Source organism: Setaria viridis, chromosome 5 (genome assembly GCF_005286985.2).
Source record: "Setaria viridis chromosome 5, Setaria_viridis_v4.0, whole genome shotgun sequence".
Lineage (NCBI taxonomy): Eukaryota > Viridiplantae > Streptophyta > Magnoliopsida > Poales > Poaceae > Setaria > Setaria viridis.
Window position 1 is genome coordinate 19,772,640 of NC_048267.2, and position 23,395 is coordinate 19,796,034.

Sequence of the window (23,395 nt, forward strand, 5' to 3'; positions counted from 1 at the left end):
CCTAATTAATCCATAATTAGCAAATGGTTATTGTAGCAGCACATTGTCAAATCATGGACTAATTAGGCTTAATAGATTCGTCTCGCCATTTAGCCTCCATCTATGTAATGTATTTTATAAATAGTCTATATTTAATACTTTTAATTAGTATCTAAACATTTGATGTGACAGGGGCTAAAATTTAGGGGAGGAACCAAACACCCCCTAGATCCTCAGTTTCCGCTCTACCTCTCCCCGTTTTCCACGTTGCTTCTCAATTTGGACGTTGGCTGCCAATTCAAGGGCTGAGTGTTTTGCTCGCCTAGAATTCGTCCGCAGCGCTCGGTTGTTTTGCCTTTGGCGCACGTTGGCGGGCCAAATATTGTGGGCAAGCCAAATAACTGTTTTTGGTAAGCATAGGCACCGAACCAAGCGGACCCTAAAACCTAACCAGCGACGGGGTCATCGTCTCATGGAATAACCCGCCACCACTGCGCAGCAGCATCAGAAACATGTAAGCCGATCACCGTCGGAGTCATCGTGCTGCTGTTGATGCACGCACCGTTATTACGAAGGAGTATAGTTACAGTTGCTTTGGTGCAACTTGGGCAGCTCGCCTCACGTTAGTTGATGATGCAGCATAGGAACTAGGGTCAGGTGCCAAGGTCGTGAGTGCGTGCCATGGCGTGATTAGACTCTTCAGCCACCGTCGCATTGGCCTCCGAGCACCGTTACATATGACACGTCCGCATCGCGCCACTGTCACTTGGCTCGCCACTTCGCTGTCCATACCCAACTATCATGGCAGCGTTTCCATCCTACAGATAAGGATGTTCAGTTAGCGCTTGCCGTATGAACATGCGCATGCAGTAAAGTTCACGTAGCACCAAAGCAGACAAGTGCTGTGGAGAGCATTTAGCACATCCCTAGATCGTATCGTATCTGTAAAATCGCCAGGGGCTCGTAGCTGGAAGAATAGTTTTCATTTGCATTTCTGTGTACCAACTTTTGATGCCACCTAGAAAGCAGATTCAGTGCATTAAACGTCAAATGGAGCAACTTCAAATGGATTTGCAAAGGTATAAAATTTCGGCCACGCCACAAGATTCCCATGAACAGACCTTGGTACCAAATGATATGTCCCAGGCCCTATGACGTGCATCCACAGTAATGGGTAAAGCATAGCATGTACTAGCCTAACAACAATATGATTAGTATCTTCATGCGGTTCTCTCTCAGTGGCACTATCAGAATAAATGCAGTCCAGCGCTATAAAACTGGAGGAAATATGTCTCCGATATATGTAAATAAAAAAATTCATAACGCTATCTATATCTCTGCACTTTTAACCTTTAGTCATCTCAACAGAACAATATATCATTCAAGTTGACAACAATGTTGCATAAGGACATAGTTGTACATATCTGCTTACAGATTCTGTGCTTCTAGACCAGGTCTAGTGAAACCAACCAACCAAGTTCGCCATGATGGTAATTAATGTACCTGTGCAATATTAGCCAACATATACAGACCTTACACCTCTTTTGCTAAAATTGAAAAACCGTGAACCAAGACATATGTCGAAAGATAACTTTGCATATCAAGCTCATATATCAACATCAGCTCCTGAGCTCGCTGAAACACCATCACTTCCATCGCTATCACTGCTGCTGCTCCCACTCCCACTCCCGCTACCACTCCCGCTGCTGCTACTGCTGCTGCTCCCGCTAGAGCTAGAGCTGTCCTGCTCTGCGTTCACTTGAGCACGCAGCGCCTCAGCTGCATTGAGCCCCTCATCAGCCTCATCGTTTACATCTACATCAGCAATTTCATCATCCATATTGCCCTGATTAGGTAGGTTGATGTCAAAACCACAAACAGATGTCCCTTGTCCTGAGGTTATGTTATTTGGTGAGACATTATCATCATCATCACCAAGTATATCGAGATTATCATCTTCGTCATTTGGATATGGTGAAAGGGCAAATGGGTCTGTGGTAACAGGCTGATATGTGGTGCTCTTGTTATTGTACCTTGGGCCTGCAATGATCATGAGAACAATGAGCACGGATGATAAATCTTGTCTTAAAAATAGAACACTGCAAGACATTAGCATATTGTAAACAACTGTAACCTCTGAACAATAGAACAGAATTAGTTCTCATTAACCCATCTAGAATAAATAATAACCTATGCCTGTAGCATGGAAAATAAGCTGAGGAGAAAATAACCAGCCTTCATACTCCCATAAAACTATACCCACTATTCTTTCATCTCTAAGTTATTTACTTCTCCTTGAAAACATCAAGTACTTAAAGTTGGTATTAAGGGGAGGCATTGCACCAGTAGGCCTGTGTGGAGACCAATGTCGTGTTTTTTCTTGGGAATAAGTCGTAAAAAGAAAAGAAGAAAAAAAAGAGAAACTACACACCTTTTTACCATCACTAGTTACCAATAATTGTATTTAGTTTCTTTTTTCTCCTTCATTAAACACACTTAGCAGAGTTCAATTTTTCCTCCCTGCTAATAGATTCCTAGAACAGATAATGGAAGTTACTTTTAGCAAACCAACAAACTGGAAAGTAACAAGCATCAGAACTAATCAACTCATCAATACTATGGAAACTAATTGATATCAATACGTCACCAGGTTCCTTGCTACTACCGTGAGCTTTCCTCTCACTTGAATTTAGCCCCATGCTAAACACTGTACAACTTGTGAAATGCCCTCGTCTCAAACTGAGGATAGGATAGCAAACTCCAACGGGAAGGTCGCAGTCAAGGTTGAACCCTATATCATCAGACTGTAACAGAAGAATTGCAATTGGAGATTTGGCCACCTTCATAGTAGAGATGCTCGCAATTTTCAATGCACAGTGGATGGATCACGAGCTGTCTCAAACTTATGATGAATGAAGCCAGTGTGACTGGTGCAATCTAGTTGTTGGTTGACCACACACAATCCAATAACACCTACGCTCATTGCTGCTAAGGATCCTGGAGCAAAGTTCTTCCAAGTTCGATCTTCTGCATCGATGCCACATCTTTGTCTCCAGTTCTCTGAGGCATGTCATGATAATCTAATGATAGGAAATCAAAGTCCTACTACACCATGACCTCCTTAAGATCAAAACAGATTTTGGCAAATATGGTTTCCTCTTGATCAACTATAAAAAAAAATATGAGGTTGACTTCTACTTGTAGCCTCTAGGGTAACATAAAAGTTGGCAAGTGAATGGGTGGGCAATGAAAGAATATGAGCAAACCAGCCTTGCTTCTCTATTTGACCTTTTGCTTCCCAATGATTATAATGCCTCTTGTTATATGGAGGGGTCTTCAAAAAAGTGCCAATGAAAACCTAGCAAAGGAAACACTATGGTTGTCATAGTGCCTCCTGCCTAGACAGAATGTTGGCCTAGGTGAGAGTGACAGGTAACCATGCTTTGCTTTAGAAAAAAAAATTGCGACTAGAGTTTCCATGAATACGTGAAAACAAGTTTCATAGGAATCCCAAATATGATCTCCAATGCCAGGATACTTATGAAAGCTCATGTAAGCTGATGTATCAGATATAGATACCCTTCTGATACCTATCAAACAACAAGATTCCTTCGACACGTGTCATTTTCCTAATTTTTAAACAAAAAGAAATTCAAAACTTAGTTCGATACGTGTCAACTAGGTTTTGATCAGGTGCTCACTTTTTTGACACCTTGACCCCTTAACCCCTTATGTATCATATGTCAATATTCTTCCGATACCTCCTACCCCCACCCCCCCCCCCCCCCCCCAAAAAAAAAAAATAATAAAATAAAATAAATAAATAAATAAATAGATAGATAGATAAATATGATGTTTTCCCTTACTATGAAGTCTTCCTAGCAATGGTCAATTCCTGTATTTCTATTTTTACTATATATTTATAATATGCATATCAGCGTTTTTTGAAACGTAGTGTATTGGAGCATCTGTCACGTATTCAAATCTGTGTCAGGGTAATCTATCATGCTTCCATGCGGCTACCATGTTTCTCCTAACTATGAATGCCTAGCTCCATGCTATGACATTACACAAATCCAGTGAAATAATTAATCCAACTCAATTTGAAGTTGTAGCATAGGGATGGTCACAAATTCTATTGCAGTATAGCAGCCAAGGTTGAAACTCTAGATAGTTGCGTGATGGTTACATTGTGACGGAAATTGTCTAAATATCATCTTGGTATAATCAGAAGAACATATGTCATCCCCTTGGCTACATTAGATCCCACATTTCCCAGCCCCCATTGGCCAACACGTTACCCACTCCAACCCTTGTCTCTTGCTTTTGCACACAAGATTCACCTCAGTCTCTCCAAACTACAACCATTGCCGCCAAATTGACCAATCTAGGCAGCTGATCTCAGAACGAGTGAGCACTAACTGCAGTGGACCCCTCAAATCTGCCCCTATCTCGTGTACCTAATATGAGTAAACCCCACCACCCCCCCAACACCCACACAGATAATTTATCTCACACAGCCATGTTACCTGAATTTTCAGGTTCCCCGATGTCAATACGCTCAACCTCAACCTGCAGATTCATAGTCAGAAGTCAGAATTGATTAATAGTCCCTCAAAACATCAAAAGCATTGATAGTTTGAAACTATATATGATCACATCATGATGGCGGCAAAGTTCTGTTCAATGGTTATGTGAACATACAAAAAATATTCATAAATTAACAAATCTGACTCAACATACATTTTCATCCTATATATGCCAGAGTAAAATAGAAATGATATGAGATATTTTTAAATTGACCAAAAGCAGGCACTTAATAATTAAATAAACTTTATACAATGATTGAAACAGTACAAGACTATCTTTAGAGAATTTGTTTCCATCCCAATTCGCATCTTCTAAAGCCCACTAGGATACTGCATTCCCTGGTCGACGCTAAAAATAGAGCAGCATGTATTGGATGCATCAGCTGCCATGGTTCAGAGTTACTACAACAGATCGAAACAAAATTTCCGCATCATTATTTAATTGAAAATGACTCAGTGGCATGCTAAGAAACTTTTAATTGACCAAGTAGGCATAACGGTCCTACCAAAAAGATCACCATCAGGACATAGTCCCTTGCCAAGTCAAGTTTCACATCCCAACCAAAGATTCACAATAAGTAAAGTAGCTCAACACATACATTTCTTAACAAGGTGCCAAGATCCACATCTCAAGAACTAAAATACAGCCAACTACTATTCTGCCAAACAAACCTTCATAGCCAATCAGGGCACACACACTAACCAATGTTTTAACTTCTAAACTACAAATTGATCCAATGGCATCATCAAGTTTAAGTATTAACTGGAAGTTCAGGAGAAAGGTTCAGGTGCTCCCGTGCTCCCAACCCGTGGATGCACCTCTAAATGTGCATGAAAAATTTATCTAAAAAATTAAATAGATACTTCTTGTCATCTTCTATCATCATGCAAAAGTTAAGGATGAACAAAAATTTGTGCAAGAAGAAACAAAAAAGAGAAATCAGTGCATGAATAGTTGTGGATCTAGCTGAACCCGCACCAGTTACTGTTCATTCACTGATTTCTCCTTTTTTTTCCCTTCTTGCACATATTTTTGTTCATCCTCAATTTTTGCATGATGGTAGATGATAGCAAGTATCCATCCAAATTTTTAGATGGAACTTTTATGCACATTTAGAGGTGCATCCACAGGTCGGGAGCACGGTAGCACCCCAACCCGTGGGAGCACTTGAACCTTTCTCGGAAGTTCAACGACTACTATTTTTGTTCACCACTAAAAAACAGATATTAACAACTTTGTGTACCACCAATACAACACTAATGTTGTGAATAACTTTGTGTACCACCCATACAACACCAATGTTGTGAAGCAACAGGGGATGGCTGCAGTTTATTGAACTCGAATAAACATTTGAACAAATTAAATTTGAAGTTAGGCAAACATGTGGATCCCAATTCCTAGCCAAATATTTCCCCTTTCTAGAGGAAAGTAATATGGTAGCATGTTTTACAACATTCCAAATTTCCTGAAATTTGTCTAGTTTAAGATACTATCAAAGAAGATTGTTGAAGACTTCAAAGTACAGAAAGGCAAGTGATCAAAGAACACAACATATATGAGCAAAGATATTATGCACTTTTAGTGTTTGGTTGGTTAAATAGAACCTATTCCAAGTTTTCATACTAATTATTTAATCCTAGATGCCAGGTGTTATTTTGTTCCTTAATTTAAAAGTGAAAAGCTAACAAAACAAAGAATAATGACATACCATTATCTAAGGCATAAAAATAGTAACAGAACTTACTGGGACAGAGTGAACTGTTGGTTTACTTATTGACTGTGACTTGCCGACTTTAGCTAATGGAGGAGAATGTGATTCTGCACCCATTCCAGTAATTGTAGTTGCCAAATTAGCAGCTGCAGACTCTCCCGGAACTCGTACATGCCTTAATCTCTTGACAGCCCGATGTAACCTCTCCAGGCGGAAGGTCTCACCATCAAAAAACAAGACACCATCATTATCCTTGTACTCTTCTTGGCTTCCCTCAAATGTCACCTTTGGCTTGCCAGGCTGATTATTGTGGAATTCCACAGTAACCCGGTTATCTTTGGTACTCTGCAGAGACCCAGCTTGAGTCTTGTCAATTGATGCTGGCTTAAATTCATCTGTCAAATAAAAGGTAAAAAAATAGATAATTTGCTGGCTTGAATTCATCTGTCAAATAAAAGGTAAGAAAATTACTAATTGCAAAACCTCACACGAGCTTTAACAGATCACAAGTAGCAGCTATATTTTTTTCATCTCTACCCCTATAAATCCATCTAACTTTTGTTTCCTAGGTCCACCCCAACAAATGTCCCCTACTGAGATGTCTTTTTCTCCATCCACACCACTATGTGCACCAAGAAAATCAACTCCTTCGAATTATACGGTCTAGATCTCTTTTCATCTCTCTCTTCCTCACTCACATCCGATGGTCCATGTTATTTGGATCATCCCGCCACGCATCCCCGCCTATCACCCCGCCGCAGTAAGACTCCACTCCCCAATCCCATCCCATGGCTTCCTCTTAGATCCCCGGCAAGTCGAGCAGCATCACAACGCGAGCGTGGTGGCTGCTGGCCTGGATGGAGAGGTGGAGCAGTTGGCGAGGCGGAGCCGGATCACCCAGGCTCGGGGATAATCCGGCCACCGCCGGCATTCTCAATTTCAGCTTCCACTCTTAGCTCGCTAATGAGTCGAGCGGTGGCAGGGCACGAGCGAGGCTGTGGTCATGGCGTTGTTGAGGGTGGGGCAGTGCTAGAGGCGGAGTGACGGGAACGGCTGGATCCAGGCTGCCGGTGCATGGGAATAGCGGATCCGACCAGCGGCAGGCATCGACGATACGGTACAAGCAGCATGGAGATTTGGGCGGACGCTCCAGAAGATCGTTCTATGTCCCATCAACTCCGTTAGTACCTCTAATCCCCCTTCCATGCAATTTATTTGCGTCCCATCCAGATTCTGAGTGATGGCTGCCATGGCGCTGGCGTGCGGTGTGCTTGGGTGTTCTGGGTGTAGAGCAATGAGTGGCGGCCGAAGACCATACAGGATCCCCCTCTCATCACCATCAACAAGACCGCCACTTTCACGCTCTGTGCCATCACCTACCTCAAGGTAAACCCATGCTCTCTTTTTATGACACCTTTACAGGGTTTGGGTCTGGACGTGTGCAATTTGTATTTAGAATGTTGGCTGATTGCCCTCTGAATGGATTATTGGTGTAGGACGTGATAGATGCATAAATTATCCTTCTGGTCTAAAATTATCTCACATGCTTTTTTCACTCGTGCAACATTGGGGAGTAGGCAAAGTTACCTCTCAAATCCTGCTTCTAGAGCGACAGCTAGGTGTTATAGGACAGCATCCAGATAGAATGTTGGGCAAATTTTGTTTGAGTAACTACAAGGCTGAATAGTCATTTTCATCCTTGAACTATCAAAATGGCTGTTTCAATCCTCGAACCTCTCGCACGGCTCAATTTCGTGCTTCATCCTACGTGTCGCGCCACGTTGGCATGCCATGTCAGCATCCAGTTAGCTAGGATCCTAAAAGACACTTTCTACCCTCTACATGCTGCATATATCCATGCCTGTTTGCCATCCATATTCGCTTGAAGTTTGTAAGACACCATTCCCCTCTGACTGCTGAACTTTTAAAAAAATTGGTTTGAAATACTCACTGAAGTTTACATTCTCTTTTTGTCGGTGTGTAAAAAAGTGTTGAATTGTTCGATACGATTTACTAACATGGAGATAGGATGCATCGGTTGTTTTACTACATTACAGTCCATAACTTACTTGGGGGAGGAAGAAATGGGGCTCTCAACTTGAGCCTAACTCACTTGGAACCAGCTGACATTGCACGCCAACATGGCGCGACATGTAGGACGAAGGATGAAATTAAGCCGTGTGAGAGAGTTCGAGGACTGAAACAACCATTTCATTAGTTCAAGGATTAAATTTAGCCTTGGTAGATAGTTCGAGGATGAAAATGGCTATTCTGCCTAACTACAACATGCATATTAAGTTATAAGAAAAAAAATTGGATTATGGCATCCATTGTGCTGCTTTTTGCTTGTCTTGCAGGTTTAGATCACTTGTGGCAAAGGTCGCTAGAATATTTCTGTGTGGAGCTACCAGATGACAAAGCAACGATAAATGGTTGAGGTGGCAGCAACGACAATGGTTGGTGTGAACAAATTTACTGATGTCTTACTTTTAGTTTGGTCTATGAAATCAGCTGAAGAGACCAATTGCGCCAACACTCTCACGGTGCAATTGGTCAGCAGAACATGCCAAAGAAGCGGTTCGCTGACCCAGCCCGGGTTCGAGTCACGGCACAATCTTCTTAAGACAAAATCAGGGGGACGTCTTCCCCCCTGGTCGAGGGTTTTTTTTTTTTTGAAGAGACCAATTGCAACTACAAAGTGCATGACAGGAGAGCTGTGAGAAAGTAGATCATGTGGCCTTTCTTTCGCCAAAAAGAAAGTAAAGTAAAAATATGATTTTTTTTTTGGGTCTTCCAAGAGTGTAGGAATACATTTTTGTTAATCTACTGCAGAAACAAAGCTTATAGAGTTAGAATTAGAAGGGATTACCGATTTTTAACCAAAAAATGGATTACAACTATACTCTTAGCTTAAAATATTACATGCTTAGTTAATTTTCTTTGTTGGCTTATATTCCTTCATAATTGTTTGCCATGCCTTTCAAAAAAGTTTACCCTGGATGATGTGGTTAATGTACTGTTCGATTGGTGATACTTGCAGTACCATAGTTGTTTCTGTTGTTTTATGCATCCAGTTTTTAAGAAGGCATGTTTATACCCTTGATTATGTGATTAATGTACTATTCAATTGGTGTACTTGCAATCAATAAATGTTTTTGTTGTTTTATTCATCCAGCCATCATGAGCTGCTGGATGTGTTCCCCACATCCAAGCTAAAAGGTGAGAATCACTCAATGCTGCAAATACATGATCAAGTTTATATGCATTGTCATTATTTTGCTTGGATGCATAAAACGTGAGAATCACTCAATGCTGCCAATGCATGATCTTACTGTGCCATTTCCCTGATAGAGTTTATCTGTGGCTTATATTGCTTAGATGGTAAATTGGACTTCTAGACCAGCCTGCCACTGAAAAATTCAGAATCATACTGTAAAATCTGTAAAACACATTTTACAAGCAGCAGCAGGATATGTAGCATTGGTTTTGTGCGCTAGCCATATATTGCTCATTGCTATCCTGCGATGCATTCTGTAACAACCATTTTACATCCTTTTTCTACTTACTTCAGCGAACTTCAGGATATATTTGATGGCAGTGCTTTACTTGTGTTGGGATATTGCCAAAACAATTCATTGGCTGTTTACTTGCATATGCTGGTTACATGATCTCTTTACTTGTATCCTTATTTGGAGAAAAAAACATTTAGAAGTTTTGTTTAGTATTTCCAGAATTGTACGATTTTATAGTCCAATTTTTGCGTAGGTATAGATATGCCGCAATGAAGCAGAAAAAAAAAATGGTTAATAGAGACTTCAAATAAACTCTATATGTAGAAGACTAGAAGCATGCCGGTACTGTAGAGATCCTTGTTGGGCGTTTCTAGTTTTTGTCAGGTAACCATTTGCTATCTGGTATTTTGGTATATATTCAAAGCTTCTGGTTGTTCTGAGTTCTGACAGGTTAAGCATGCAGATGAGTTGGAAAACTTTCTTGCAAAGAAATTTCATAGGTTTTTGTCATTGAAGGCAGAGACATTCCAAGTGTTGAGGAGGAAAAACAAATAGAGTATCACAATTGCTACTTATAGTGATCACCTTCAGTAGTGCTTTACATCACCAGTAGGTTTGTTTTTCCTAATAAACATGAACTGTCTATAGTTGAAGTCAGTGTACAGTGTAGTAATGTTAGCATCCTCAACTATGTTTGATCCTTTTGGCTTCATGCTGTAAAATCAAATGTCTTTGTATGACTAACTCTATATTAATAGAGTAACTCTGTATAAATGAAATACCACTTTTGTATTCTTTTTTTCATGGATCTTAAATCTATTTCATTCTATGCTTGCTTACCAAAATATATATGATATTTTGGTTGTCTGATTTGCAATACCAAATACTGCCGTAGCGTTAGCACGAGCATTATACTAGTTAACATCTAGTTAATGATCAGAAAGAAGATCAAGTGGCATGTAACTCCTCACAAGCAATCAAGTGGACAGTAATTCCTCACAGGCAATAGACAATGGTTGAATACACAGATAAAACAAAGGGAATATGATCAAGCAGCTTTGAAGGACAACACAGGAAAGTAACAAACTTACAGCAGAGAAGGAGGCTGTGGTGGGGATGACAGCTTTACTAGAGGCTGAAAGGGGCTGGAATCCTTTGAATTTTGGGGTGATGCCAGAATATGAGGAAATACTTATGAGTGATGGTGGAGAGGATACAGAAAGGTTTATGACAAGATGAGATGAAGAAGAAGACCACAATATGCAGGCTGAAGAGATGCCCTCCTCCAGTTGCGTGTAGAGCAAGTACAAGGTCTCAAGGGAAACTTCCATTCCTCTACGAGCTGAGAAGATGAGGGTTGTACTGATCCAAGGTACTGAGTCCAATGCATTTATAATGCTACAGCCTTTAGATAATACTCCCTCCGTTCCAAATTATAGGTCGTTTTGGCTTTTCTAGATGCATAGATATGATTATGCATTAGACATAGGGTATATCTAAGTGCATAATAAAGTCTATGAATCAAAGAAGCCAAAACGACCTATAATTTGGGACAGAGGGAGTAATGTTTTAGCTAATGTTACTGTAAAATGCAATGTAATGCTGGGTTACACTAATAACGAAACAAATGATGTAATTGAATGTGTGAAAGCCAAAGAAATATCACAGGCAACTCTAGCAGCAAAAGGTAAACAAGGTAAGAGTGACTCAGAGATAGAGTTAGATAGTGATAAGGAACATTAACACAATGAAGAAAGTGAGAAGACAGTGATGTTGACAAAGGAAGACCATATCATTCAAAGGAACAGAATGCCCATCAGCAGCAAAGCTTGCACAAAAATTGAAAGGACTGTCATTCAAAAGAGGCTGAATTGCATAAGAAAGAGATGGCTAATTTCAGTCTCTTGTAGCTATAGGAGGCAAGGTTAAAGCTTTCTCACTGTGGATCAGTTTCAAAATAAAACTATTGGTCTCCAATACCAAGTGCATAAGTCTAAAACTGAAGGGAGAAAATCCAAGCTAATAAAAAAATGAACTTGACTCATGGGGAAAGACCGCCCCACAGTACTAGTCAACCGACCGAGAAAAGGCCCTGAACCCTGGCTTTACCCCTCTAGGGCGGCACCATTACCTGGGCCAGCAACCACTGCCACTACCATTTAGGCACACTGTTACCTCAGGCCAGTGCACTGCCACTATCTTCTGGGGTTGCCAGCGAGGGCCTTTTTTTTGTGCCACCAGGTTTTAAACCCTTGCCGGCAGCTCCCTCACCTGGGCAGCTAGCTGCTACACTATGAAAGCGTTGGCAGAAAAATCAAGCTAATAAGCAGTTTAACATAAAAAGATTATGGAACAAAGGCCTGATTCCTCAATATCTGCCAGTAGAACAGACAAAAACACCACAACATTATGCACATTATGCACAATAAATAGAAGAAATGGTCTAATTCTTTAGGAGACCTATTTTGCTACTGTTATCAAAATGATCAATAATTTAGAGATACAGCATATGCTTCCTGATCAATCAAACCAGGATACATTCATCAGAACCAAATCAATCAACACCTGGCGCCTGAAAGATGAATGCTAATGAGTAGGACATCTCAAACAAAGAACGCTGTGGGATAATTAAAACCCAAACGCCCCGTAGCAGCGCAGGATGTCGCCGCAACTAAACGAGTTCTAGACCTCGAAATAAATGCCAGAAATCCAACCAGCGCTCAAAACATCGCTGATGTGGATCGTAGGCTACGTCGCCGCAGGCTGGACATGCAAGCTTCCAGAGTCGCCGACGCGATTCGCGAGTAGAAAACAGATAAGAGCAAGAAAGGGCTTACAGCGGAGGGTGCAGAACTTGGTGGTGGGCGAAGGGTCGCGACAGGAGGAACCCAAACGGAGGTCATACCACCGATTCGGCTGCGGCGCCGTGCTCGGCTCCCCGTTGCTGCTGCCGCTCGCCATCCTGCGCCGAGCGCCGAGCCCCTCGCCGGCGGCGGGACTCGATCCGAATCTATTCGATTCAGGCGCGATGGATCGAATCGAGACCTATGCCCTAAGCACCTGCTGCCATCACCAGCCCTGGTTCTAGAAGTTTTTTTATTGGGAAATTTTGAGTTATCCTTAAGCCACGATAATTTAAGAGGAAAAAAATTGCATAGGAACGGACCGCAAAAGCCTACCGTGCGGCCCCCGTCTCGATTCGTTGCGCTGGCGGATCGACGCCTCCGCGCGCGCCTCGCTCGCTCGGCTCCTCCGCGCACGCCTCGCTCGGCTCAGCTCGGTCGCGTGGTTCGATAGCTGGACAGCTCGCTCGGCTCGTCATCAAAATCAGATGGAAACAGAAAAATCAGATGGAAACAGAAACCAGCGCGGAAACAGAAACCATCGTCCGCTAGATGAGAACCGTCCTATCTCTCATCTTCATGTGAGGATCAGTTCGTTATCCGCCACTGCATCCCTTGCGTGCCGCCGACGCTACCACCGTTTCCAGCGTCGTATCCAAGTTCAGGAGAAGCAATCTTTGTGCGATCCTAGATGTGGCAAAGAAGGACAACCGCCATAGAAATCTTCGACGAACATCGCAACCGTAGCAGCTGTCATGGGAGAAGGAGGCCAGGAGGATAGCAGTCTGAACTCCACAGCAGGAGAAGCCTCCCCACATATCGCAGCTACAATGGCGGTAGGAAGCCAGGAGAAGGACAATGTTCTCGACTCGTCGCCTATGGTGTCGTCTGTGGCTGCCCTAGCACACAACGGAATGCAGCCAATGCAGGTACATATTTTTTTCACATTCTTTGATCACGATGAGTTTTTACGTGTGTGTTTGACCGTGCTACATGACCTCGACCTCCACTGATTTATGACCATATATATGCTAGATTGCACAGAACTACTCCGACGATAACATTAGAGTATGTTGCATGATATCCGAAGAAATAGCATATGAAGCACCAGATAAGGTAACTAAATTACAAATAATTTATTTAATTGAGAGCGTAATTTATTTCGTATGCAAAAGATAAGTCACATTAATTCTCGACTAAATGTGCAACAGATGGCTGATGAAGTTGTGCAACCCATGATCGTTCCTGAAGTTAGAATGGCTTTCGAATCAGAGGATAAAGCTTATGAGATGTACAACACCTATGCTGGCAAGATTGGGTTTAGTATTAGAAAGAGCCATACAAAGCGATGAGGAGATGGGACTCTATGTCAGAAATATTTGGTTTGCAGTAACGAAGGTCATCGAGAAAATGAGTCATCAAGGCACACTACAAGGACGGATTGCGATGCTCGTGTTCAGTTTAGTGTTAGTAAAGAGGGGATTTGGACGGTGAAAAAGGTTATACTTGATCACAACCATTACCTTGCTAGTCCAAATAAAAGGGGTAAGCTGAGGTCCCAACGAAATGTTCAAGAAGCAGACAGGAAGCTAATTGGACAGATGAGGGAATCCGGGATGAAGCCGGCCCAGGTTTTTGAGTTTACGAAGGAGTTTTATGGAGGAGCAGACAAAGTGCCATTCTCACGGATGGATTGCAACAATGAGATTGGCCATGAGCGCAAGAAGTACTTAAAATCCAATGATGCAGAAACACTACTGGAATACTTGAAGCGTAAACAGATAGAGGATCCAACATTTTTTTATGCCATGCAAATAGACAAGAAAGATGGTCGGATAGCTAATTTCTTTTGAGCAGATGGCCAATCTATCATGGATTATGCATGCTTTGGTGATGTTGTGTCATTTGACACAACATTTCAGACTAATAAGTTTGAAATGCCTTTTGCTCCGTTCCTCGGAACCAACCATCACAAGCAGACTATCATTTTTGGGGCTGCATTGTTGTTTGAAGAGACTATACCATCATTTGTTTGGCTATTTGAAACCTTTCTAACAGCAATGTCAGGCAAACATCCTAGCACAATCTTTACTGATCAAGACACGGTCATGGCAGGAGCAATTGCTTATGTATTTCCAAACACAAGTCATCGCCTCTGTTTGTGGCATATTTACCTTAATGCTGCTAAACATCTCGGCCATGTAATTCAAAAGCATCCTGACAAGTTTGTACCTAATTTTAAGAGATGTGTCTATGAAGACAGATCGGAGTTTTACTTCAAAAAGAAGTGGGATGAATTGTTGCGTGACTACAGTCTTGAGGACAACAAATGGATGGCAAACATATATGATTTGAGGGTAAAATGGGCTGCTATGTATCGTGACTCATTTACAGCTGATATGAACTCGACCCAAAGGAGCGAAGGTATGAATAATGTATGTAAGAAAAGATTTTGTAGAAAACTGGGTCTTTCGGAACTTCTTGAAGAATGTGAGAAGGTTTCCAGTAGTGTTCGTAATAATGAGTTGGATGAAGATTTTAATTCACGTCAAAAGAGCCTAGTTACTTATATTCCTCTGTTGAAGACCGCAGCTGAGTCATATAAGGGAGGATGTATAAAGAGTTTGAGGAAAAATTTAACAAACAATTTTCATTCTCTTGTAAGTTGTTGCAAGCCGAATGGTCAATTCTGACATATACGGTTACACATATGCATTCTGATTATGGAGCAATTGTCATATTCAACAAAGCAGACAATACCATTACATGTGCCTGCAGGAAGTACGAATCCATAGGTACGTATATATATATTCAAATTTGAAATTGCAATAATACAACATCTAATACAAATTGATGAAACATGGTATTCATATTTGATAGGTATATTGTGCAAGCATGCCTTCAAAGTCTTCAATCTCAACGATGTTTTCATTTTACCTTCGCAATATATCCAGCACAGATGGAAAAAATATGCAAAGAGAGGATTTTATATTCAGAAACAAGGATCTGAGGAGGAAAGGTTAAAAACCCATGCCGTATCTCACGGAAAGAAACATCTATTGCATTGAAGTGTTTAAAGTCAAAAGAACTTCTTGATCTTTTGGAAGAAGCCATGGATAAGTTGGATTTGGATGCAGATAATTGTCTAAGTAAGATGGAAGAACAATCTAATGAGACTCCTCTTGTTTCAGCTGACTTCACAACAGATACATTTAAAGGTACAATATCATTTAGAGTTTCTGAGGTGGTAAAAGGTGCAAAGAGTAAACGAGGGACCATCTCCCTTGAAAAGAATATAGGCAAGAAGAAGAAAACTGCTAAAAAGAAAGGTATTGATTGTACCAATTCTAGCATTATTGTTTTATTCTATGCTTGTATTATTAATTATATTTGTTTGACTATAGGAGAAGAATCAAATAATGTAGCGGAAAATAGTTATGAAGGTGCTAGTCCAGATAAATTTATTGTAAGACTTTTGGCTTTGATTGCATTTATTTTTCATATTTAGGGGGCGTTTGCTTCCACTGACTTATTTTTAGCACGTGTCACATCGAATGTTTAGATGCTAATTAGGAGTATTAAACGTAGACTATTTAGAAAACCCATTACATAAGTGGAGGCTAAACGGCGAGACGAATCTATTAAGCCTAATTAATCCATCATTAGCAAATGTTTATTGTAGCAACACATTGTCAAATCATGGACTAATTAGGCTTAATAGATTCGTCTCGCCGTTTAGCCTCCACTTATGTAATGGGTTTTGTAAATAGTCTACGTTTAATACTCCTAATTAGTATCTAAACATTCGATGTGACGGGTGCTAAAAATAAGTCAGTGGAAGCAAACGGAGCCTTATTTGCTTACATACTATTTTTATGAACATTTTCATATTCTATGACAGGACCTAAATGATGGTAGCATTGATGCTAACAGTACAATGCCACACTTCAATATGCACGGGAATTCTTCTGTCATGAGTGTTCCATATATTAGAGGAGGATACACAAGTCTCTTACTTGGAGTTGATCAAGCTGCCACAATGCAGCTACCTGCTAGAAAATTGGATTTTGATGGACCGACAAATAAAGAAAATATGTAACTTTGCTGTGTTGCAGCAGAAATTTATTCACTGATGCTTAATTTTCATCAAAGTTGTGTTATAACAGAAATTTATTTCTACTGATGCTTATTTTCATCTAAGCTGTGTCGGTTGGAACATGTGAACTTATCTATATTATTTTAGAAGAACCACCCATTTATGGAATCATATAATTTGTTTTTTCATATTACGATATTGCACCCTGTTCTGCTGCATTTTTCTTCTTCTTTTATACCACATAAGAGGATTACCGAACCAAATTCATACATTAAGATAGTATATATTTTTTTCCAACACATCCATATATATTTCATATCAAAAGAAAAGGTGATACATTGATCATGTCAAGAAAAGGTGATACATTGATCATCTTGTACATCTGTGATTACTACAAAGTACAAACTACAACATTAATCTGTTTCAAATTGAAGGAGCCACAACAAGAAACTGACAATGTTGGAAAATGTTACAACTGCATAAGAAAATCTAGGTTGCAAACTTCCTATTTTCTGACGCAGGACACCATCTTGTGATAGTACCATCTGGAGAGATGATCTTCAGTACTGCTGCATTGTCTGCATCTATATATAGTTCAATAACCAATAGGCGAAATCATGTTGTCAGTGTAGTTGCTTATTGTCTATATGCCCTCAGTTAGGAAGATCGGGAAACTCTATTGTTGCAAGATGGCTGAATTCTTCGGAGGTAAGTATCATATTCTGTCCGCATATCCTGATGCAATCTTGTATGTGCATACAAGAGTTGATCTGACCTGCATTTGTGAGCTGACAGTGAATTTGACATTGTTGCAGGATAGAACAAACTAGTCAATTGATCATGAAGGAATGAGAATGGCCTCTGCATCACGGTTCGGTGCTCATGATGGTTTTGCTGAGCTGAAGGATTTTCTCAGCATTTTAGATCAAGATTTCCAGGAGGATACTAAAGGGAGCTCTGACAGCAGATGCCTCCATTAGATGCTTGAGGAGTCGCAGTCCAGTTCACCTGTTTCCTCTCCAGTGAAATTCTTTTGGTAATGTTGAGCACTACCCGCTCATGTGGCGGAACCGCCCAACTTAAGCTGGTTTAAGTGCGCCTAATCGCTGTTGGAACAGCAATTATTCGAAACGCACCTAAAACAGCATAAGTCCGGTAGTCCGTCGAGTGTCCCTAGGACTCCTCGAAGGATCCACGGCGTGTCTCATAACCATACATCAGGATAATATCCGCGATGGGATAATATCAACAAACATTACATTTTTACATATATATAAAAGGTACGAGTTATTACAGGACATAGATTGAAACAAACTTAGTGATGCAGTGTTAGACAAAGCGCTAAGATTTAAACATAAATAGTTCAGGAGAAGATGCGCAAGTAGAACTTTTTCTCTAGGGTATTGTGAGACTCAGGTCAATACCCTAGGGCTTCGGGATCTCCTCCTCTGTAGCCTCCAGCGGAGCTTCTGAAAGATAGCCACAAGGGGAAAACCCTGAGTACGGGGTACTCAGCAAGTCTTACCCGACTAACTAATATAATAGTTTTCTTTGGAATGCATGCTAGCTTTTTGGGTGTGCTTGGTTAACATAATTTTTGCCGAAAAGCTTACTATGAGTAGTGCTTTAGTTTTATCTTTTATTTGGGTTGAGTTATTACCTAACCACTCTAAGTGATAACAGAAGTAAAAACAACCATAGCTGTTAAATCATACATCAATTGATAACAGAAGAAAACATATTGCATGAATTGATACTACGATGCTCAACAGTGATCAAGTGCATTCATAACCGAGAATTGCGGCGATCCGGATCTAATTACATCCTGCAGGAGAGTACCTTGATCACCAGCGTTATACGACTGTCCAGGTCGTATCTAACAACCTCTCGATTAGCAAACTCAATGATTAGGAATACGACTACCCGGACCCAGGGATGCACCCCCACATGGGACCCCACGGCTGGCCTGATCACCATGTGAGTTTCAGGCTACACCCCTGCCAATCTCCAGCACGTCAAGCGCGGGTACGAAGTATTCCTGATCACAGAGTTTACTAATCTACTGGGCTTTACTGGTCCCATACCCAGTAAGTGATCAGATGCTTATCACTTGATCAAAGGTTAAGACAACAAATCGGGCCTTAACTAAATTAATCTAGCAGACAGAACTACATCTCTAGCTTCTGTCCGTTTTCACTTTCCAAGTTATCTTTCATAAGCAACATGTATGACTTAAGAGTTTTTCCTTAAGGTTGGTAAACCAAGCATGTAAGCGAGTAAGCAATTCTAGACTTGGGTATCTTCTAAGGTTTGAACAAGTGGCAAAGATGTCCTTAAAACAAGGCATGATCATACACAAGAATAGGTTTCAAGCAACTCCTAGACTTAGTGCATACAGATAGCAAATAACCTATAATTAGTCACATGAAATAACGACTCCAAAATAGATAGGTATAAATGCACCGGGGCTTGCCTTGTTCGCTAAAAAGATTAGTAGCCTCTGACGGGTGGGCTTCACAGGGGACTAACTCAAACACTTCTTCGGACTCCGAAGGTCCTTCTGAAAATTCCCAATATTCTCCTTCCGGTGCTTCGGGATCTACGGCATAATACATGCAGGGGTTAGAAATGCAAAATTTTTGAATAACAGACTATACAACTTTCCTTCATGATAAAGTTGCAAGCCAACAAGGACTATACGACTTATCATGATAAAGTTGCAAGCCAACACACAAAAATCCAAAAAGATTAACCTACAATTTTATTTTCTTATTTAACCCTCCTTATAGCTTTTTCTTTTATTTTTAGAAAAAGTTATAATTATTTTCTAACTTGAAAATCTAATTTCCTATGAGTTAAGAAGTATTTGTGATTAAGAAGGTGTTATTCATATTTTATACATTTTATAAATATTAAGTATTTATTTAATTACCTTAAAAGGAAGGCATTAAATAAATACCCAAATTTTTATTATTTTTTTAGGGTATAAAAATTTTAATGCATAAAGGAAAATAAAACAAGCCTAACAAAATTGGTTTCACTAATTTTGGACACTCCTATAAATTTCTGTGATTTAAATGGTGTAAAACGGATTTAAACGAATTATTTCACTAAAGGAAATCTAATTTTTCCCGAAATCGCCCCGAAATACTTTTCTCACCCGTCCCTTCTCTACCCTCTCTCACGCGCACTGGGCCCCACGGCGCGGACCCACCGAAACACTGCTCCACTGACCCGCCGGCCTTATTCTCCTCTTAACGGGCCCCGTGGGCCGTTTTCTTTTTCTTTTTCCTCCTCCGGCCCGACACCGGCCCAACGGCCTTCTTTCTTTTTCCTTCTTTCTTACGCGAATGCGGCCTACTTCACTGGGCCTCCGGCCCTTTTCTTTTACGGTCGACCGCGCGCGCGTTACTGGGCCTCAAGGCCGCGACCCAACCGACGACTGCGCCGCTCCGCCCTCCTTCTCCCCCTTTCTTCTCACTGCCGCGCGGGCCCACGCAACCAGACACTTCTTCCTCCTCCCGCCAAAACGCGCCCGCGACAGGGGGCGGCGCGACTCGCCGGCCGGCGCCCTCCCGGCGGCGGGACTAGGTTGAGACACCACTTCTACACCTTTACGACCCCGCGCGCGGCAACAGTTCCTCGGGAGATGGCCGGAGCCATCCCCTCCACGGCGACGAGCGACGACTCTCTCGGCTGGTCGTGGCTATTCATGACGACGGCACAACCGACTCAAACAGCTACCCTTACACCATCCTAGGACCCTAAGGACTCGACTACGACTACTCAAGAAAGAAGAGAAGCAGCGCGAGGTGGTGCTCACCGTGAGCGGGCGGCGCGACGACGGCGGACAGAAGCGGCGGTGGTTCAAGGTGTGACGGCGAAGAAGCTGGGCGACAAGTTGCTAAGGTTGCTGGTGGGGTGTAGGCAGAGGTGTGGACGGAAGGAATCGATGGGAGCTGCGGTGTGGCGGCGGAATTTTGCTCGGCGGCGGTGTTAAGCAGAGGAGACGCTGGCGGCGGTAAAAAGGACAGCGGTGAAACGGCGGCGCGGGAGCGGTAGATATTCAAGCGTTTCACCGCGCGCATGGGCGACACCGTGGCCTACCCGTAGGCTTATGTGGTGAGGAGGTGGCCTAGCTAGACGTGATGGCGGACGACCGACGACGGCGGCGGCGACACGTCTTGGTGCTCTGTCACCGTTCCCCCCCTTTTCTTTTTAACGCCCGAACTTCAGAGCTTCACCGCGGCCGATTCCCAATCCGACGGCCTCCAAGCGCCTTAACAGAAGTTGAAGATAAACTCAAACCCTTCATCTTTTGTTTTGGCTCTGACTCGAGATAATCATCAAATACAATTGAATTTTGATTTGTTTCTCGGGTTCCTTTGAAGTTCACTGAAACTGACATTCAGTTCGTCAGTCATTGACAGTAACACTGATCTTACTTGGTGCTTTGATTTAGTGGTCCAATTCTCCTTCTTCCAGTCCAACTTCTTCCCAAATGTGCTCTACAATGTCCCAATGTTCCATTTTGCTCATGAACAAGTACCCCTTTTGATCTACATTGCTCTGAATTCGAGTCCCAAGTTGATGCTTTGCTGCTATTTCAGACTTAACCAAATTCAGAGTGTCAGTTAACTGTGACAATGTGTTGACTTTGAGCTTGAGTTTGACTTCCTTCCCTTCACTGTTCCTGACCAACAACACTTGGATAGTGTAGTCCAAGGTTCATACTTCAATATAGTGTAGTTGTCCTGGTGCACTTATTTGAAGAATCCTGCAGAATTCAATTTTGAAAACAGACTCTGCTGCTGTTTTTCTGGACTCCTGTTTTCGGACGGTGAACAGTAAACACCATTTTCTTTTTCTTCTCTCTGATTCCTTTGAGCTATTTAGCACGATTTTTGGTCCCAATTCTTGATCCCTATGTTCTAATTACTCTCACACTTGCATTCCATATTTTTGCCAAATTTTTCTGAATTTCAAATTCAAAATTCAAATTTCGGTCAAATTTGACCCGAATTTGATTTTTTTGCCAATTTCTTTTCCTTTTCTTCTGGAATTGCTTCTAATTTCTCAATGTCATTTTAATGCCTCAAATGGCAGCTGTTACAGCTCATCAGAAGGATCTTGGACTATCACTGAAGAAACTCCCTAGGTCAGCTGTTACTTCTGCAATTTTAAATTCTTTGTAGTAAAATAAGCTGAGACATCGTGAAGGTGGCAAGTATAGACAATAATGAAATTCAGTTGCAACTAGCAAATATGCAGTACCATGCTGCTAGCAGAAAGAGTAAGTTTCCAGAAGAAATCAAAGCTCATACCAGATTGTCACATCAACATCTTTGCAGTGCAGCAATTCTCGTCAACATTATATCTCAACATCAATAATCTTTTGTTCCTGTCGATTCCTTTCATACGGGCAAACGGCAAGCAATTGGCTACCGATTGACTAAGCGCGTAATCAAATTTGAACATAGAAATGGGGAAAATTTCTACTAATCTGGAGTTCCCCTAACACACCAGACAATTTTCCATTCCGCAATAGGATAGAGCCCGTCATCCTTGCAGAGGCACCAATTCAAAACATCAGGGATCAAAATAGCAACCTATTAGAATAAACCGCATCCAATCGGAGAGATGTTTGATGGGGATGATGGTGATGATGGGACAAGGACCTGCGCCGACGAGGATGAGGACCTTGGAGGCCGCAACCCCGTCTGCGTCGCCATGCCCCCCACCTCTCTCGTGCCTGAGGACCTTGGAGGCCGCGACCCCTGTCTGCGTCGCCATGCCCCCCACCGCTCTCGCGCCTCTCTGGCTCACCTCTGGATGGTTCTAGAAGGGGTGGCGGCGGCGGCAAATGGGACGAGGAGGAGGAAGAGAGCGGTGTGAAGTTTCGGGAAGAGGAAAGCTGAGGAGAAGGGCGCCTGGACTTGAGCGAGCCGAGGAGCGAGCGAGCACCGTGGAAGAGGAGCGAGCCGAGCGGGCCAGCCGAGCGAGCGAGGCGTGCGCGGAGCATCCATCCATTAGCGGCGCAAATCGGGATGGGGGCCGCACGGTAGGCTTTTGCGGTCCGTTCGCACGGAATTTTTTTCCAATTTCAGAATAATTCCTATTAGGTGGTGTTCAGATTACGGGAAATAGGGTGTGGGGTACCAAGTGAGATGTGTGTTAAAATATTTCCCTTGTTTGAATTTTAATCACACACTACAGACACAAATGCTCATATACACGTAGTCACACTCATCCCTACGAGTACACGCACGCAACCCAATCCCTATGAGCATCTTCGAAAGATTAAGCCGGCAAATCCTTGAGATTGATGAAGTCACCACTGGCGCCTCGCTGTCGACGATCATATCGCTTACCACTGAAAGAATAACGCCGGTTGTCCTACATACATCTATGGGCCCACCAGAAAGGTTTGGACAATCCTAAACATAGAGCTAGACACCGAGACATGTCAGATATGGAGACTACTGTGCAGGACGGCGTGGTTTACGTGGCAAGATAGAAACTAGTCAAGGATTAGGAAACTACTCGTAGTAGTAATTATAGTAGAACTCACTAATCGAATTCAACTAATATTCTTGTAAAACAACTGAGTTGTAACCCTACCCCAGCAATATAAGGCGAGGCAGGGACCCCTTCAAAGTTCAAT

General features: G+C 42.0%; 1 protein-coding gene across 1 annotated transcript; it reads right to left on the minus strand.

Annotated features, from left to right (window-relative positions):
• Nucleotides 1-1,313: 1,313 nt before the first annotated feature.
• On the minus strand, nucleotides 1,314-12,899 carry LOC117855881 (uncharacterized). Its single transcript, XM_034738277.2, has 4 exons — nucleotides 12,630-12,899; nucleotides 6,314-6,675; nucleotides 4,509-4,551; nucleotides 1,314-2,019 (listed from the first exon to the last, which is right to left on the minus strand). Exons 1-4 carry the CDS (start codon nucleotides 12,751-12,753, stop codon nucleotides 1,586-1,588), a joined length of 963 nt encoding a protein of 320 aa, XP_034594168.1. The 5' UTR covers nucleotides 12,754-12,899; the 3' UTR covers nucleotides 1,314-1,585.
• Nucleotides 12,900-23,395: the final 10,496 nt, after the last annotated feature.